General features: G+C 72.2%; 2 protein-coding genes across 3 annotated transcripts; one reads left to right on the forward strand and one right to left on the reverse strand.

The window, feature by feature from the left end:
* The first annotated feature begins 67 nt into the window (after positions 1-67).
* Positions 68-6,758, forward strand: OSBPL7 (oxysterol binding protein like 7). Of its 2 annotated transcripts, none has more exons than XM_040537097.1 (23): positions 68-138; positions 766-949; positions 1,137-1,259; positions 1,403-1,456; positions 1,570-1,683; positions 1,759-1,884; positions 1,961-2,081; positions 2,161-2,264; positions 2,337-2,429; positions 2,510-2,639; positions 2,724-2,848; positions 3,042-3,149; positions 3,222-3,353; positions 3,810-3,900; positions 3,982-4,259; positions 4,344-4,481; positions 4,564-4,627; positions 4,704-4,782; positions 4,856-5,000; positions 5,440-5,581; positions 5,744-5,870; positions 5,978-6,100; positions 6,266-6,758. In XM_040537097.1, exons 2-23 carry the CDS (start codon positions 857-859, stop codon positions 6,372-6,374), a joined length of 2,619 nt encoding a protein of 872 aa, XP_040393031.1. In that variant the 5' UTR covers positions 68-138; positions 766-856; the 3' UTR covers positions 6,375-6,758. The 2 variants fall into 2 exon arrangements, with proteins under 2 accessions (XP_040393031.1, XP_040393033.1); XM_040537099.1 differs by having other exon boundaries at positions 3,988-4,259.
* A 336-nt stretch (positions 6,759-7,094) lies between these two features.
* Positions 7,095-15,342, reverse strand: TBX21 (T-box transcription factor 21). Its single transcript, XM_040537100.1, is given in 7 exon segments — positions 7,095-7,433; positions 7,435-8,014; positions 8,117-8,178; positions 8,720-8,878; positions 8,974-9,095; positions 9,178-9,332; positions 14,837-15,342. Coding segments are annotated over 7 exon segments (1,797 nt in total). The 3' UTR covers positions 7,095-7,220.
* Between the last annotated feature and the right edge of the window lie 2,931 nt (positions 15,343-18,273).

The raw sequence follows: 18,273 nt of genomic DNA on the forward strand, positions 1-18,273 counted from the left end.
CGGTCCTCCACGGTGCAGGGGGCAGAGCCGAGCGGCTCCGGCCCGGCGCCTCCGCCCCCTTCCGTGTTCCGCTTCCTGCAGCCGCCGGGCAGGATGCGACCGGCCCCGGCCCCGGCTCGGCGCCCGCCGCCCGCACAGGTGAGCCGGGGGACGGGGACCGGGACCGGGTCGGGGGCGGCGGGGAACCCCCGGGGCCGGTCCCGCGGGGACCCCCAGCCCCGTCCCCTCCGCTGCGGGCCGGGTTCGCGGTCGCTGCCGCCCGGTGCCGGCGGGGCTCCTGCTCCGCACCGGGGGTCCCCGGCAGTGCTGGGGGCGGGGGGGGGGTCGGTGCGGAGGGGGAGCCCTTCCCGGGGCCCCGTCCCCGCGGCGCCCCCGGCCCCTGCAGGCGGGGGGGGCCCGGCCCGGCCCGGCCGGGGGCTGCGGGCACGCCCGGGGGTCTCGGCGCTGCCGGGGCGCACGGGGCCGGCCCCGCTCCCCCCCGCCCCGGGCCGCGCTGCCGGGACCGGGACCGGGACCGGGACCGGGGCCGTTCCTCCCCCCCCCCCACCGTGGCAGCGCCCCGTGGGGCGGGCGGCGGGGCCGGACTCTGGACCCGGCAGGCGGCGGCGGAGGCGAGATAAGGCGGGCGGGCCGGGGCCGGCGCCCTGCGCCCGGGGAAACTGAGGCACGGCGGGGCCGGGGGGTGCTGGGGGTGGGCGCCCAGGGGCTGGGCTCTGCTCCCCCCCCCCCCCCGCGGCTCCCTCACCGGGCGCCCCCTCCTCGCAGCCGGTCCCGCTGCCCGGGCCGTGAGGGCCCAGCTCGGAGCGCCAGCCCCGCGGCACGGACCGGGGGGGGGCTCAGCGGGGCCCCCCCGGCCATGGGCAGCCACGAGAAGGACCCGGCGTCGCCCAGGAGGGCCCTGTCGCGCTCCAACAGCACCGTGTCCTCCAAGCACAGCAGCGTCCAGCAGGTCGGGGGGCTGCGGGCTGGGGGCTCGGCGGGATCCCAGCGGGCAGCCGGGGTGCCGTGGGGGGCCTCGTCCCACTCTAAGCGGGGGATGAAGAGAGGCCCTGGTACCCCTGGGGGACGTGGCGGGGGGGGCGCCCTGGCTGCCCCGCGTGCCGGGGGACCCCCGCGCTGACGCCCGCTCCCCGCAGGGCTCGGAGAGCTGGGAGGTGGTGGAGGAGCCGCGTGGCCGGGGCAGCCCGTGCCGGGAGCCGCCGCGGCAGGAGGGCTTCCTGCTCAAGAAGAGGAAATGGCCCCTCAAGGGCTGGCACAAGGTAGCGGGGCGGGGGTGCGGGCAGAGCCCGACCCGGCTGCTCGTGGGCGCCGTGCCCAGCCCTGGTGGGATTTCTGCCCCTGGGTGGGGGGGCTGCAGGGATCGACCTCTGTCCCTCTCTCGATTGTCCCTCTCTGTCCCCAGAGGTACTTTGTGCTGGAAAACGGCATCCTGACGTATGCCACCACACGCCAGGATGTGAGTATGGGCCGTGTCCGCGCCACCTCCCCGTGGGCACAGGGTGGGAGAGACCCCATTTCCCCTACATGAAAGGGAGACTTCCCCCTAACGAGAGTCCCGGGGCCCCCCAGGTCCTCAAGGGCAAGCTGCACGGCGCCATCGACGTCCGTCAGTCCGTCATGTCCGTCAACAAGAAGGCGCAGCGGGTTGACCTGGACACGGAGGACAACATCTACCACCTCAAGGTCTGGGGGTGCCCAGCGGCTGCTGGAGGGGGCTGGGGTGTCACGTCCCCCCCCCAACTGGCCTCTGTCCTGCAGATCAAGTCCCCGGAGCTCTTTGCCAGCTGGGTGAGCAGCCTCTGCTCTCATCACCAGGGCGAGAGGCCGGATCCCCTCGCCTGCCCCAGCGGGGGTCCCGCCGGGAGGACCCCCTCCGCTGCACAGGTCGGTGGCACCTTGGGGTGGTGGTGCAGGACCATGTCCGTGAGCAGGGCTGCTGAGGGTGCCCTTCTGTCCCCAGGGCCCATGGACACGGATCCTGCCCTCGGGCAGCGCCCCCGCCCTGTCTGCCCTTGCCAGCTCCCGGGACAAGGTGGACGCGTGGCTGAAGGACAGCGAGGGGCTGGAGCGCTGCTCGGCCGGTGAGCGGGGCGCCAGGGGGCACAGGGACACAGGGCGCCCGTCCCTGTCCCTGACCCAGCTTCTGTGCACCCTCCCTAGAGCTGTCGGCATGCCAGGAGCAGCTGCGGGAGCTGACGGGGATGCTGCAGAGCCTCGAGTCCCTGCACCGCATCCCCTCCGCGCCCCTCATCTCCAGCGGCCAGGTGAGCGCCAGGGTGCACGGCCGAGCCTCGCGGCCCCCTCGCCCCGCGCTCACCACCCGCCCCTGCCCCCAGCCCTCAGCTGCTGCGGAGAGGCCCAAGAAGGGCAGGAGGAGCACCAGGATCTGGTGCACCCAGAGCTTCGCCAAGGACGACTCCATCGGCAGGGTGAGGCGGGTGCGGGCGTCCTGCCCGCTGTGGGGTCGAGCCCGGGGCCGGAGCCCCCGCTGAGCCCGTGCCCCTCGCAGGTGGGCCGCCTGCACGGCTCTGTCCCCAACCTCTCGCGCTACCTGGAGCCCTGCCAGGGCCAGCTGCCCTTCAGCCTCCCGCCCGAGTACAGCCAGCTGCAGCGGAGCTTCTGGGTCCTGGCCCAGAAAGGTGGGACGGGGCGGGCACCGAGCGGGGTGTGGGGTTGCGGGGGGGGCCATGCTGCAACCCCCCGCCCTGCCCCTGTCCCCGCAGTGCACGGCTCGCTCAGCAGCGTGGTGGCGGCGCTGACGGCCGAGAGGGCTCGCTTGGAGGAGATGCGGCAGGCGCTGGACCGGCGGCGCTCAGCCCCGCGCCCGGGCAGCGCTGGCCCCACTGGGGTGAGGGGCGCGGGCAGGGCTGCCCCAGCCGGGGGGGTGCTGCTGGGCTCTGGTGGGTGCTGTGGGTCGGCAGGGCTTCAGCCCAGTACCGGGGGTCCCTCGGTGGCGGGGCGATCCCACGACCCTCTCGTGGGCTGGGGTAGGGGGGAGATGGGGGGGTCCCAGCCCTGGCCCCAGCTCAGCTCCCCCGCAGGCTGCCCTGCCGAGCCTGGAGCCGCGGGACGGGCTGCGCCGCTTCCACTCCCTCTCTGTCTCCTCCGACACCACCCTGGACTCCTTCGCCTCGCTGCACCCCGACGAGGTGAGGGGGCCAGGGGCCGGGGGGGGCTCCAGGGGGCTGGGGCGGGGGCTGAGCCGCTGCCTGCCCCCCCAGCCCGACGCGCTGCCAGCCAAGGGCCGGGAGCAGCAGCGCTCGCAGCGCAGCATCGCCTCGCTGGCCGACTCGCACACCGAGTTCTTCGACGCCTGCGAGGTTTTCCTCTCCGCCAGCTCCTCCGAGAACGAGGTGTGTGTGTGTGGGGGGGGGATTCAGGCAGGATGGGGGTCAGGCAGGGGGGGCTCTGCAGACCTGCTTAGTGCCCCCCCGGCTGTTGCTGCTGCTGTTCCTGTCGGTTCATCTCTTTGTTCTCTCTCCCCTGTCCCTCCCCGTTAGCCAGCCCAGTAGCAGTCCCCCACAGCCTCCATGCTCCCCCCCCCTTCCTGTATCCCCTGCAGCCCCCCATAGCCCCCCTCAGCAGGGTGCTCAGGGGCTCTACAGTCTCTGAGCCCAGCAGTGGGGGCCAGGTGCTGCTGGTGCCCCCCACTGCTCCTGCTCCCCTTGTCCTGCGGTCCCCCCACCGTCCCGCCCTCGCGTTGTGTCCCAGACACCCCAGTCCCATCCCGATCTCCCCTGGGGGTCCCACCCCCCGGCGCAGCCCGGTGCCCCCATAGCCCACCCGACGGCCGCTGTGCCCATCCCCAGGCCTCAGATGACGAGTCCTGCATCAGCGAGGCCACCAACAGCATCTGCGAGGACCCGGCTGAGCCGGGGGGGCCCGGGCACCCCCAAACAGGTAGAGGGCTTCTGCGGAGGGGCGACGGGTGTGGGGTGCTGCCGCGGGGGCACCCCGACCCATGTCCCCCCTGCCCCACAGGAGCAGACAGCCCGGGGGGGCCGGCGGAGCTGCCCCCGCTGGAGCTGCCGGGGCCGGGCCCGCAGCGGCGCAGCCGCCTGCCCGCGCCCCCCGCACCGCCGGGGGACGTGAGCCTGTGGGGGCTGCTGCGGAGCAGCGTGGGGAAGGATCTGTCCCGCGTGGCGCTGCCCGTGCAGCTCAACGAGCCGCTCAACACGCTGCAGCGCCTCTGCGAGGAGCTCGAGTACAGCGCCCTGCTCGACCGCGCCGCCCGCGCCCGCGACCCCCGGCAGCGCCTGGTGCGGGACATGGAGGGGGTACGGGGGGGGGGGGGGGTGTCACACCCCCGGGGGGGGGGCCTGACCCACACGTGGCCACCGCAGGTCTTCGTGGCCGCCTTTGCCGTGTCCGCCTACGCCTCCACCTTCTACCGCGCGGGCAGCAAGCCCTTCAACCCGGTGCTGGGCGAGACCTACGAGTGCGTGCGGCCCGACCGCGGCTTCCGCTTCATCAGCGAGCAGGTAGCGCTGGGCGGTGGCACCGGGCCGCAGCGGGCACGGGGAGCGGGACGGGGACGGGGACTTGCGGCTCTTCCTCCCCCAGGTCTGCCACCACCCCCCCATCTCCGCCTGCCACGCTGAGTCCGACAACTTCGTCTTCTGGCAAGGTGGGTGCCAGGGGGGCTGTTGGGGGGGGGGGGGGGGCCGCCGGGGGTGTGGGGCCTCACCGCCTCCCGTCCCCAGACATGAGGTGGAAGAACAAATTCTGGGGCAAATCCCTGGAGATCGTCCCCATGGGCACCGTGAACGTCCAGCTGCCCAGGTGAGAGCCCGCGCCCGGCCCCGTGCCCCCCCCAAGCTGTGCCCCCGCGCCCCCTGACCCACGTGCGTTGCAGGTCCGGGGACCACTTCGAGTGGAACAAGGTGACCACCTGCATCCACAACGTCCTCAGCGGCCCGCGCTGGATCGAGCACTACGGGGAGGTGCTGATCCGCAACACCCGCGACGCCTCCTACCACTGCAAGCTCACCTTCTGCAAGGTGCGACCCCCCCCATGGCTCCGCCCACCCCCATGGCTCCGCCCACCCGCCCAGGCCACGCCCCTGCGGGGTGCTATTTTGCATGGCCATAGCCTGGCCCCGCCCCTCCAGCCTTGGCCCCGCCCCTTTAGCAACACGCTCATCCAATCACTGCACCATAGTTGCCCCGTCCCCATTGGCCCCGCCCCTTCCCCGTGCCCCCGCCCCTTTCCAGCGGCCCTACCCCCATCGGCCACGCCCCCTCCTCATGGCCCCGCCCCATCCCATTGACCCCATGCCTTCACATGGCCCCGCCCCTCCGCTATAGCCCCGCCCCTCCGCTATAGCCCCGCCCTTTACACGACCCCCACCCTTCCCTGGCCCCGCCCCCTCCCCATAGCCCCTCCCTCCCCGCGGCCCCACCCCCCGAGGCCCCGCCCCCACCGTGCCGTGCCCGCAGGCTCGGTACTGGGGCGCGGGGGCCAACGAGGTGCAGGGCGCGGTGCTGAGCCGCAGCGGCACCGTGGTGGAGCGCCTGGCCGGCAAGTGGCACGAGGGGCTGTTCCGCGGGCCCGCCCCGGGGCACTGCGTCTGGAGAGCCAGTAAGGAGCGGGGGTCGTGCCGGGGGGGTCGTGCCGGGGGGGTGCCCTGCCCCGGGGGGGTGCCCTGTCCCGGGGGTTGCCCTGGCCCTGGGGTGCCCTGTCCCAGGCGGGTGCCTTGCCCGGGGGTGCTGGCGGGGCGCTTAGTGCATCTCTCCCGCCCAGACCCCATGCCCCACGACCACGAGAGGAACTACGGCTTCACCCAGTTCGCCCTGGAGCTGAACGAGCTCACGCCCGAGCTGCGGCGCGTCCTGCCCTCCACCGACACCCGCCTGCGCCCCGACCAGCGGTGAGCGGCACGCGGCCCGGGGCGGTTCTGGGGGGTCCGGGGGTTTGGGGGGGGGGGGGGGGGGGGGGGTCGGGGCCGTGTGGCTCCTCACAGCGCGGCCTCCGCAGGTACCTGGAGGAAGGCAACGTGCCGGCGGCGGAGACGCAGAAGCGCCAGATCGAGCAGCTGCAGCGGGACCGGCGCCGGGTGATGGAGGAGAACAACATCACGCACCAGGCGCGCTTCTTCCGGTGGGCGCGGGGGGGCTGGGGGCCCTGGGAGCGGACGCGGGGAGCGGGGATGGCCCCGGGGGGCACGCGGGGAATGGGGGAAACCCCACGGCCGAGGCACGGGGGGGAGGGAGGGGGTGTCCCTGAGGGCACCCCAGGCACGACTCCCCCCCCCCCCATCCGCAGGCGGCTGACGGACGCCAACGGCAAGGAGTCGTGGGTCACCAACAACACCTACTGGAAGCTGCGCCTCGACCCCGGCTTCGCCCACCTGGACAGTGCGGTGCTCTGGTAGCGGCCCCCACGGGGCTGAGCCCCCTGGCTGCTGCCTGCCCTGTGGGCTGGCCCCCCCCGAGCCCCCTGCAGTGGGGTGCAGGGCCCCCCCCCCCCCCCCCCCCAGCTGGCTGCAGGCAGGCAGCGCCCAGCTGCGGCTCCTTGCAGCCGCTGCGCCTGCGTTCAAGCAAAACTGTGATTCCAAATAGCGGGGGGGGGAGCCGGGGGGGGCACTGGTGGTGCCCATCCCACCCCCCCCCCCCCCCCCCCCCCGCCCAGTCCCAGGGCGGCCTCAAAGCAGGCTGGGGGTCCCGAGGTGCCCGCAGGCGGGCAGCCCCCTCCCCCCCGTCCCCCCCCCCCCCCCGTTGCACAGGGGGCCCTGCTCTAATAAAGTCTGCAGAGAGTCGCCGTGTGCAGCGTGCTTCTTCACCCTCAGGATGCCCACCCCCCCCCTCCAAGACCAGGGTGTTTGGGTCGTTTCCCCCCCCCCCCCCCCCCCCCCCCCCCGTCCCTTAGGACAGGTAGCACCCCCTCCCTGCCTCAGTTTCCCTCCCCGCGGCCCCCCCGGAGGCGAGCGAGGAGGCGTCACCCGCAGCGTCCCCTTTATTGCGCGATGTGCTGCTGCCCCCACCCCACGCGGCGCGCGGGGCTCAATAAATATTTCAGCATCAACCCCCCCCACCCCCCCCAAAAAAAAAACACCGAGAACAAAAAAAGGGCCCCGGCCACCTCCACCGCCCCCCCACCCACCCCCGTGGCCCCACCTGGGTGGCACTGGGGGCTGATTGTCTGAATGTGCCCCCCCCCCCCCCCCCAACTCAAGTCTTCCCAGCATTGGGTGTTAAATGGGGGGGGGGGGGGGGCACGGTCAAGGATGCCCTGCGCGGGGCTTGGCTCCAGCCCCTGAAGGGTTTTTGCTGCCATGGCTCTGGGGTGCCCGACATTTCTTGGGGTGCCTGGCATGGGGGGGGGGGGGGGGGGGGGGTCTGTGTCCTCCCCACCGCCGTGGCTCAGTTCCCGTAGAAGCCGTAGTAGCTGCCGTCAGCGCCCGGCTCCTTGTCGTAGAGGTCCCCGTTGCGGGCCGGGGGCGAGCTCTCGGCGCTGGAGGGGTACGGGGACACGCGGCGCCGCTTGCAGCCCGCCTCGTACAGCCCCGGCTCCGCGGCCTCGCCGGGCTTGGCAACGGGGGGCTCGGGGGTCCAGCCCTCCGCCTCCTTGCACTTCTCCTCCCGGGGCTCCCGGTACCAGCCCAGGGTCCCGGGGCTGCCCTTGGGCACGTACTGCCCGGGGCCCCAGGCCCCCGGCCCCCCGAAAGCCGCCGGCCCCTCGGGGTAGTAGGGCAGAGGCGGGTGGGTGGCAGGCGGCAGGGCGAAGGGCTTCACCCCGTAGGGCACCAGCTTGCCCCCGCCGTACCCCCCCTCGTAGCCGCCGAACTCCAGGGCCCCGGCGGGCGGCTGCTGGGGGGCAAAGTACCAGCGGGGGGGGTCCTTGGGGGGCAGGGGCAGCGGGGGCCCCCGCTCCCCGTTGTAGAAGCGCCCGGGGGGCAGCGGGTACTGCTCCTGCAGGAAGGGCTGGAAGCGGGGGCCCGGCAGCAGCTGGGGGCAGCCGGGGGCGTCCGGCGGAGACGGGGTCAGGCGGTCGCCCTCCGAGGCCGCGTACATCCTGGGGGGGACACGGTGGGTGTGTGTGGGGGGGGCACGCTCCTCCCAAGGCCGGGGGGGGGGGGGGGGGCGGGGGGCACGGGGAGGGCGGGGGGGTACTCACGAGTCAAAGTTGTCCCGGAAGCCTTTGGCGAAGGGGTTGTGGTCGATCTTCAGCTGGGTGATCTGGGGGGGGGGTTGTGGAGATGGGGGGGGGGGCTGGGGCTGCTGCCAGCCCCCCCAGCAGGGCTGTGCCCTGTCCCTTTTCCAGCCCGTAGCCCCCTCCCCCCCCCCCCCCCGCAGTCCCAGGATGCCCACCCCAGGGCCCATGGTGGGGGGGGGCGGCTGTGCACGGGGCGGGGGAGGCTGATGGGGACCAGGGGTGATGGATGGGGTGCTGGGGGGGGCACTGAGGGTGCTGGGATGCAGAGGGGGTATGGGGGGGGGGGGGGGGGATAGGGGGACGCTGAGGGCTGCACGGAGTGCCAGGGTGTTGGCAGAGGGAGGGGGTCGGGGTGGGGGTTGGCTTTGGGGTTTCTGTGATGCATCGGGATGATGCTGGGGGGCTGGGGGGGGGGGGGGGGGGGTACCAGGGGCTGCTGTGATGCCGGGGCGACATTGGGGTGTATCGGAGGTCCCCGTGAGGCTGAGGGGTGCTGGGGATTCTGCAATGCCTGGGGAAGAAGGGAATGGGGGGGGGGGGGTGGGGGGGTGGTCTCGCACTCACGTCAGCGTTCTGGTAGGCTGTGACCGCGATGAACTGGGTCTCGGGGAAGGCGAAGGTGTGGGTGTGCGGGGAGGGGCACGGTGCCTCGCCCTCGCCCTCCTTCACCTCCGTCACGTGCAGCCGGGGCTGGTACTTGTGCAGCGACTGCAGCACGATCATCTGGGGGCAGCGGCCGTTGGGGGGGGTGCATTTTTTTTGGGGGGGGGGGGGGGGGGGCAGGTGTGTGCGGGGGTGGGGGGGGTAGGGGGCCGTACCTGTCCGACGTTGTTGGCTGCGCCCTTGTTGTTGGTGAGCTTCAGCTTCCCAAAGGAGACCTCCTGGCGCATCCAGTGCGCGCCCGTGTTGGGCGAGTCGGGGTGCAGGTAGAGGCGGTTCCCTGGGGGGGGGCACACGGGGGGGGTTACCCCGCTCACAGCCCCGGGGGGGGTCGGGGGGGACAGGGACCGTGCCGCCTGTACCTGGCATGTTGCCCTCGGCCTTGCCGCACTGCACCCACTTGCCGCCCTGGTAGCGCCAGTGGTGCTGGTCCACCAGCACCACGTCCACGCAGACGCTGTAGTGGGCCACGGGGTTGAGCCCTGAGAGGTTGAAGCTGAGGAACGGGAACATGCGCCTGGGGGGGGCACAACGGGAGCGTTACCCCCCCCCCCCCCACAGCCCCGCCGCACCAGGTGCGGGGCCGTGAGCCCCGCTCTGCCCATGGGGGTGGGGGAGCCGCCGCCAGCCCCCCCCGTGCCCGGTGGGTGCCCCGCGGCGCTGACTGACCCCGGCAGCTGGGGGCTGCTCTCCGGGGCCGATCCCCCCCCCCCCGGCACCTTCCTCCCCCTCCCCGAGCACCTTCCGGTTCGGAAACCAACACCGCTGCTATTTCGGGCTGGGCGCCAGCGCCAAGGGCAGCGAGGGGACGGGATGGGACGGCCAGGGGGGACCCTGCGGTCAGGGGCTGTGTTTGCCCCCCCAGCACAGCCATGCCCCCGCTGTCCCTGTGCACAAAGGGGGGGGAGGCCCAAACCCTCACCCCCAGGTTCAGTCCCCGCTTTCCCACCGCTGGCCCCGGCAGCCCCAGCTGCAGGTTTGGGGTCGCAGCAGGACCTCGAGCCCGGGCTGCAGACACTGCTTCGTGCCCCCCCCCAGCCAGAACTTGGCTCCTCAAGGGGGGGCATTTTGGGGGGGGCATCTCAGCACCTGCTGGACTTTCGGCCGTTAGAGGCTGGAGCTGGGGGCCAGCCCCAGCGTCAGCACCGCCGTCAGCCTGTGCCGCTGGCTGGGTGCCAGTGCCAAGCGGGTGAGGGTGGGGGGCACAGGTCGGGGTGTGTGTGTGTGTGTGGGGGGGGTGGGGTGGCTCGTCCCCTCTGCTCCGGCTTCCTCATGGTGCTGCCGTTTCCGATAAAGCAGGAACCGGGGCTCCTCGGAACGGGCCCCGCAAGCCGTGAGCTGCTGTGGCCAGCCGGGGTGCCCTGCTGCAGGCAGGGGGTGGGCACCGGGGGGCAGCTGCTGCTACCCCCCCTCAGCAGCCAGCCCTGACCTGGCTGCAGCCCCAGGCTTTGCTTTGCCTCCCCGCTGGCACAGGAAGGGGGGGGTCCCTGCCCCTGCCCCCCCAGCGCTGGGGTTCTCGCCCTGCCCTAAGGCAGAGCCTGATGGACTCGGGACGGCAACTGCAGGGTGGGGAGCTCCCTGCTGAACCCACGGCCCCGTCCTGCTCCTCTCCATCTGCTGGGGGTGGGCAGGCAGAAATATGAGGGGGGGCCAGGGCTGAGGCTGGGGCTGGTGAGCCCCTGAAGCTGCCGGTGGGCTCGGCGTCGCCCTGGCAGGAAGCGCCGCTGGGGCAGGGGCCGTGGCCGGCAGCGGGCGAGGAGCAATGGAAAGAGCGCGCAGAGCCCGGCTGGGTGCTGGTGACTCAAAATTGCCCTTGCGAGAGAGGGAGGAAAAGAAAAAGAAAAAGAAAGCAGCGCACTGCAAGGAGCTGCACACGTGCTCGGCCCTGCGCTGCCTGGGGCCGAGGCAGGCGGCAGCCCCCGGCACTGCGGCTCTGGGGGGGCTGCTCGGGGGGCTGACACCCGGCCCCCGGCCCACACCGAGCCCAAGCGGGGTGGCCCCGGGCTCATCCCTGCCCGGCCTCGGCTGAGGTTTGGTCCCAAGTGAGCAAGAAGCTGCTGCTTCGAGGCACCGGGGCTCCCGCCCCCGATAAAATCCCGACCACATCAAAGGGCGGCAGCGAGGGCTGCGCTGGCCCCGAGGCACCGGCTGCACCGGGCCCCGGGCGGCCCGCGGGAAATGCCCCCCCGGCACCGGGTCCTGGTGAGCACGGGAGGCAGCTCAGCCCCGGTGCAGGCAGCCGCGCTGGGTGCCGCACCAACCCCCGGTGCTGCAAAGAGCAGGGAGGAAGAAAAGAGCATTTTTCTGGGGTTTTGCACTTTGTTTGCTACACCACAACCATCTCCCCGAGAGTTGTGCTGATTGGGGAGCAAAGAGAGATTTTTATTTCAAATGCTGCCGTGGTGCAAACCACAGGGCTTGGCCGGGGCACTGGAGGGCGGTGGCAAGACCCGAAACCACGCAAGCCTCGCATTTATTTTTAAATCCTCCGGCATTTTAGCTCCTGGGGCTGCTTCTCAGGCAGGACTCGGCTCCCCTGGGTTTGGCCCCTGTGGTTTGGGAGGTGCCACGTGGGGGTGTGGGACCCCCCCGGCCCAGCCCCGTGCTCACCCCAAAGCTGGCGCCAGCCTCCCGCGTCTGCCCCTTTGCAGCTTTGTCCCTGGAGCTCTGGAGGGGGCTCCCAACTGCCGGGCTGCCCCCAGGTGCCCCTGAAAGAACCCCTCGACTCAGGTGCCCCCCCGCCACCAGGGCCCGGTGCGGCTGGGGGGGTCAGGCCATGGGGGCAGGGGGTATACACGCACATCCAGGGGCCAGGGCTGCAAGGACGCAGGGCTGCAGGTTGCATGAGAACTGGGCACACGGGGCCACGGGGACGCAGGGAGCAGGGACGTGAGGACGAACCTGGCTGGGGAGGCGAGCGGGCGGCCCGAAGGGAGCCTTGCTCAGGCAGCCCCCGGAGCCCGCGCACCGGGGGGGCTGCCAGCTTCCTGAGCCGCCTCTCGTCTCCCCATGGCAACCCGGCGCGCCCCAGACGAAGCGGCCGCAAGAACCGCGGCCGCGTGGGAGATCGGCGCAGCCCCTGCAGCACCTGCCCCAGCCCCCACCCCGCGGCTGCACCGCGCGGCACGGCACGGCACGGCACGGCGAGCTGGCCTCGTCCTCCCTGTGCAGCCACCTGGGAACACCGTCCCCATCCCCATCCAGCCGCCAGCGAGGGCGAAGCAGCCCAGGGTCCCCCCAAAAGGCAAAGCCGGCCCCGCGTTGCCCCAGAGCGAGGCCATCTCCTGCACGTCCCAAACCGGAGCCAACCCCTGCACCCGCACGAAGCAAAACCATCCTCAAGCACAACTCCAGTCCCTGCAGAGGGCAACTGGAAAGCGTCCTGTGTCCTGCCAAAAAGTACCACCAATCCACGTGTCCCCAAATACAAAGCAAGCCCTGCACCCCCCTGAAGGCAATGCCAACCCTCGTGTCCCCAAAGGCAAAGATGTCCCCAAAGGCTAGCCAGCCCCCGTCCTCCAAAGGCACGGCCAGCCCCAGCTTCGCAGCAAAAAACGGTGGCAGGAATTCCCCAGACCCTTTGCCCCATGGCCCATGTGGCAATGGTGAGTTCTTGGGGTTTTCCGCAGAAATCCTGCCCTGGCCGAGCCCCGGGCACTGCAGAGGAGGGCAGGGACCCACCAGAGAGCCCGGGGGGGCATTTTTGCACCAGGGAAGAGAGGGCACAGGACAGTGTGGGCAGGCGGGGGACGTGGAACGGAGCTGGGGCAGGAGCACTGGTGGGGTAAATCCCCCCGCTTGGACCCGCGGTGAGGTGGGGGTCACCCAGCACTGCCCCCTCCCACCTGGCCTCAGCTCCTCTCCATGGGGACGGTGGCCAGGAGGGAGCTGTGCGGCTGCGTAGACCAGTGTGGGGGGGTCCTCACCCCAGCGGAACGTGTCCCTCTTCCTGCCCGGCTCTGCCAGAGGCACCAGCAAGGCCACCCGCACCTGCACCCGAGGCCCCCAAGCCCCCTCCCTGAGACAGGAGCCCCCCAGGGAGGGCAGAGCGCCCCAGCCCCCGTGCACCTTTCCCTTCATGCCCCTGCTTTGGGGTTTTTCCTGTGTTTCAGCAGCGCTGCAGCCAGGCCCTGCACAGAGATTTTTGCAAAAGCAGCTCAGGGTCTGGGGAAGCGGATGTTTTGTGGCTCTGGGTTTGACATCTCCCCGGGGCTGGGTTTGTCGTGAGCCCCCCCAGCACCGACCACACATCCCCCAGACCCCAGCTTCTCTGTAGAGCTCTCACGGGGGATGGAGCTAGAGAAAGAGCCCCCAAAGCGCCTGGTTTCAGGCAGGAGCTGGTGGCAGAGTCAGAATGAGCAGCGGGGCAGAGGACGGGGTCTCTGCAGGCACCAAGCTCCCAGCACCCAGCACCCAGGCCCAGGGCAGCGGGGACGGGCACTGCCTCCTCACCTGCCCCTGATGGGGGAGCGTGAGGAGAGCTCTGGGCGAAGCTCAGCGGGGCCCCCCAGGACCTGGACAACGGCGGGCAGGAAACAACCCCAAGGCACTGACACCCCCCGGCCCATGGGGGACACATCACCCGTCCCTGACGGTGACAGTTTGCTGCTGCACGGCCCCGAGCCCGGCAGGGGGGCCGGGGGGAGCAGGCCCGGGAAGGACCGTGGCAAACCAAGCGGCCCTAACGCGTTTAGACTTCCAACACATTAAGCAGGTTGGTTTCAGCATCAAAGTGACACCGCCTGTCTCGGCCGAGGGAAGGGAGAGGGGGAGGCAGCAGAAGGGGTGCTGCCAGCGGCCGCAGGCCCCGACGCTCACCCAGGAAAAGGGGCTGAGAGCAGAGCGAGCCCTGGGGGGGGGGACAGTGGTGGCAGGGGGGGGTGGCTACAGCAGGGGGAGCTGGGGGCTTTGCCAGCCGCAGGCAGTGAGCTGAGCCCCGGCCACGGGGACACGCAGCAGGTGCTGCTGGCCCCCCCCTGCCTGGACCAGCAGGGCCAAGCCCCGCCACGTACACCAGACCCTGCCTGCCCGCCCCCCCACACTCGTGTTTGTGCTCCCCTTCTCATTTCAGCACAAAACTCCAGCCTGGGGCCAAAGGGCAAGCTCTGGGGGGTGGCTCCACGGCCCTCACTGCACCCAGTCCCCCTGAGCGGGAGCGCTGGCAGGGGCAGGGGGGTCTCAGCCCCCCCAGCACACTCCCCAGTCCTGCCCCAGCCTCCAGCCCCTTCCCAGTTCAGGCTGCGGCCCCACTACGAGCACCGCGGGCAGGATGCACAGCAGGTACCCAGCTGTGGTGTCACCAGCAGCTGTTTTTGTGCCCAGGACCTTGCCAAAATGCCCCCCCCACATACGGGGGGCAGGGGGGCTCCCAGCCTCTGCCTCTCCCCCAGAGGAGTGTGGGCACCTGGGGACAGCAGGTCAGGTGGGGGATTTCTGTGCCGCAGGGGGCTCGGGGCTGTCACCCACCCCCCGTGCCCGTGGTCTCCCCACTTGTTGCGGCGCCGAGCCCTGGATCCGGCCCCTGGGCTGAGGCCGGATGAAGGCTGCTCCCTGGGGCGATCGCCCCGCGCTCCCCGGCACAACCAGCGCCTGCGTCCCCATACCCAGCCTGGGCACGGGAGGTCCTGAGGCCCCGTTCCACCCTCACGGACACAGGGACACCCCCACGGGACCCCAAAGACATCCCGCAGAGCCTGCGCCGGCGGTGGGCTCTGACCCCTTTCTCTTTGCAACCAGCCTCCACTCGCCCAAAAAGTCCCGGGGGGGGGGGGGGAGGGGCTGCTTCGCCCCCCAGATTTTTTTCCCTTTGCACACACAGAAAGACCCCCCAGAGACTCGGGGACCCCCCCTCACTCGCACAGCCCCGACACATCCGCCCCAGCCTCCTGGGGAGGGCAGGGGAGGCAGCGCAGCCTCGGCCCCACCGGTCCCGTCCCGTCCCGGTGCCGCCGCCCCGGCGGCCCCAGCCCCGGCCCCCCGCGGTCCCGCCGCGCCCCCGGAGCCCCCCGGCCCGGCGCTCACCTGCCCTGCTTGGTGATGATCATCTCGGTCTGGTGCTTGTGGAACTTGGCCCACAGCGGGAAGTTGTTGAGCATCACCTGCACCTTGCCGGCCGCCCGGTACCCGGGCAGGGCGCAGAGCTGCCCGGCGCGGGGGCACAGCGGGGGGGCTCCGCCGGGGCCGTAGGCGCCCTCCGCGCCCCCGTACAGCTCCGCGCCCGCGTAGCCCTCGCCCGCCGCCGCCGCGTAACCGGTCCCCGCGGCCGGGGCGGCGGCGGGCGGCGGCGCCCGGTAGGGCGGGCACGGCCCGAGGAAGCGGCCGCCGCCGCCGCCGAAGCCGCCGGGCACGGGGGGCGCGCCGTAGGGCAGCGGCGGGACGGGCGGCTCCGGGGCCCCGGGCTCGCCGTAGTAGGCGGCGGCGGCGGCGGCGTCCCGGGCGCCCGGCGGCTCCTTGGCGAAGCTGGCGGCGCCGCTGAGCATGGGGAGGGCGGCGCGGGGGGCTCCGGCGGCCGGCTCCAGAGCGCCCATGGACGGGCGGCGGGGAGCCCGGTCCCGCTCCGCCGCTCACCGGCCCCGCCGCCCCCGCCGCCCCCGGCGCCCCCGAGCCTCAGCGGCGCCCCCCGCGCTGCGCGCCCGCCGCCCGCTCCATGCCCCGGGGAAAGCCGCGGGGGCCGAGGAAGGAAAAGCCCCGGACTCGCGGAAAGCCCCAGAAGTGCCGCCGGGATGGGGGGTGCCGGGGGGGCGGGGGGGGGCCGCCCTGCCCCGCTGCTGCCCCGCTGCTGCCCCGCTGCTGCCCCGCTGCTGCCCCGCTGCTGCCCCGCTGCTGCCGGTGCCGCTGCCGGCGCCGCCGCCCTCACCGCACCTGCCCCATCCCCGCCGCCCGCGCCTCTTATCCAAAGAAGCGGCTCCGCACCGGGAGCCCCGCCCGGGGCCGCCCCGTCCAGCCCCCACCGGGGCGGGGAACCGGCACGGGGCGGGGCCGCGCGGCACCGGGACACGCGGGGGGCGCGGGGCGGGCCGGGGCCGGGGTCCGGGGACCGGCGACCGGGAGGGGCCGGCAGCCAGGGATGGGGACCGGGGACGGGGCACGGAGGACCCGGCACCGGGGGCCGGCCCGAGCCCTGACCCCTTCCTGCCCGCGCCCCTCGGTAACCGTGAATTCGCCGCCTGCCCGCGGTGCTGGCCCCCTGCCCCCGGCTGCCCCCACCGCACGCTGGGTGTTTGGGGCCCCCCCCGCGCCCCCCGGGGTCACGGCTCGGAGCTGCCCCAAGGCAGAGCCGCGGGGCCCGGGGTGCTCTGGCCCCCTCGTGAGCAGGGGGCACGGCTTTTGGGGCTCACCAGGAGAAAACCGGCTTTATTTTGGATCACCGGGAGAAAAATGGCTTTATTCGGGCTCACCGAGAGAAAACCAGCACGGGCCAAGCCCGGCTCCTGCCGGGGTGGAGCAACCGGAAGCTCAGAGCGGGGCTGGGGGGTGCCTGGGGGGGCAGCTGGGGCCTGTCCCGCTCCTGGCCCCGCTCCCCTTGTGTGGGTCTGGGTGGTCCGAGCCCCCTGGGGCCACCTGGGTGACAAACCCTGCCTACCCCCTGCCCCTGCCCGCTCCCAGCCCCTTTCCCTGCCCGTCCCGGGGCCAGGCCTTGACCTGGAAGTCCCTGTGTCCCCTGGAGCCATCCCCAAGGCGTCCTGCCCCGTGGGGGGGGGGGGGGGGGGGCGGGGGCTGCTTCCCTTGGGTGCTCCCTGGCTCATGGGAGATGGGGCCGCCCTGCGCACGCTGCTCCCAAACCGCACCCAAGGATGAGCAACTCCACCACCGTCCCATCCGTCCCCTGCCTGGGGTCCGGGCTCAGACCCTGGGCTCAGGGATGTGCCTGGGGTCCCCTCCCCGGAGTGGGGGCACACGTGGGAAGGGGGCAGCAACACAGAGAGGGACACACGCAGGTCTCTGGCCCTAAATTCCCTGGCCCTGCACATTGGGTGCTGGTGCTGCTGCGGGGCTGGATGGGGACGGGGACGGGGACGGGGACGGGGATGGGGATGGGGATGGGGATGGCTCTGCTTCCCCCAGGAGGAAATGGGGAGTTAAGGATGTGTGGGGTGGGGGCCGCAGCTGAGCCGGGGGGCTGGCAGTTGTGGGGGGGGGGGGGCGATGGCATTGCTCCGGGTGCAGCCTCCCCGTGCCCAGCCCTGGTATAGTGCACACACGTGCACATACACACACATACACACACGCACACTCACACGTGTGCACCCCTCCCTGGCACAACCGCTGCCCGCTGTGCGCGATGCAGGGGCTGCACCCAGGGCAGAGCACAGCAGCTGCCCCCCTCCCTCCATCCCCCCCCAGCTGCCGCGGCGCAGCTGCCCCCTCCCCGAAGCAGCGAGCAGGAGTCACCCCGCCGAGTTCCTGAGTGAGAACAAGAAAGAAAACAAGGAAATTTCCAGAAAATATTTATAGGAAGAAAAATAAAGGCTGGAGGGCGTGCATCAAGGGGGGAGCGCCTCATTAACGGGGGGGGGCAGAAAGTGCTGCAGCACATGTGCTCCCTGACGTCACGATGTGCTAATTCATTCCCTTGTACCATCGCTGGCGAGGATAAATTCACAGGCACCCCTGCTGCGGGATCAGCGCGGCGGTGCTGGGCTCCCCACTGTGCCATTGCCCCCCCAGCACAGGTCCCGACGGGGCCACCGCGGGGCGAGGGACCCCAACCTTGGAGATGTGGCTCGGTCCCCAGGATGTCCCGTCCTTGATTCCCCACAGTAAGGTGACACCGGGGACGCTGCCCTCCCTGGGAGGCACAGCGGGACTCCAGCTCAGCACCGGTGTCCCCCCACCGTGGGGCCAGGAAGGGAGAGCCAGGAGCCCCCCCGCTGTCACCTCAGGCAGCCCCCCACAGCCAGGGACAGGAGACCTGGGACCCCGGGAGGAAATTCCCTGCTTCAACCCCCGTGCCTCAGTTTCCCCCTGCAGATGGTTGAGGCAGTTCAGCACTTTGCACATCTGAGGGGGGGTGGCGGGGGGCTGAAACCCCCGAAAATGGAGACCCCCAACAGGACACAACCCCACCAAAATCAGCCCCAGCGAGGGGCCAAGTGCCCCCGGAGCCAAGCCCGTGCTTGGGAGCAGCCCCAGCATCGCCCCCAGCCACAGCCTCCTCCTGTAGTGGCAGGATTAAACCTGCACTTCTCTGGGGTCTCCAGCACCAGCGCAAGACGGGGGCCTTTGGTGGACGCCCCCTGCCCCATGTCCCCTCTGTGACACATCTCCACGGATGTCACCACAGCTGCACCCAGGGCCAAACCCTGGCAGGGGCTTTCTTTGGTGACCCCCCGTGAGCACAGGGCAGGGTTCCTGTCCCCAGGTCCTGCTGTCCCCACGCTGCCACCCAGGCCACCCCCGGCAGATGCTGCTCCGGGGGTGCGGAGCGGATTCGCTTTTCCGGCAGGAATTTGCTGGCA

The sequence above is a fragment of the Cygnus olor genome, chromosome 25 (genome assembly GCF_009769625.2).
Source record: "Cygnus olor isolate bCygOlo1 chromosome 25, bCygOlo1.pri.v2, whole genome shotgun sequence".
Taxonomy (NCBI): Eukaryota; Metazoa; Chordata; class Aves; order Anseriformes; family Anatidae; genus Cygnus; species Cygnus olor.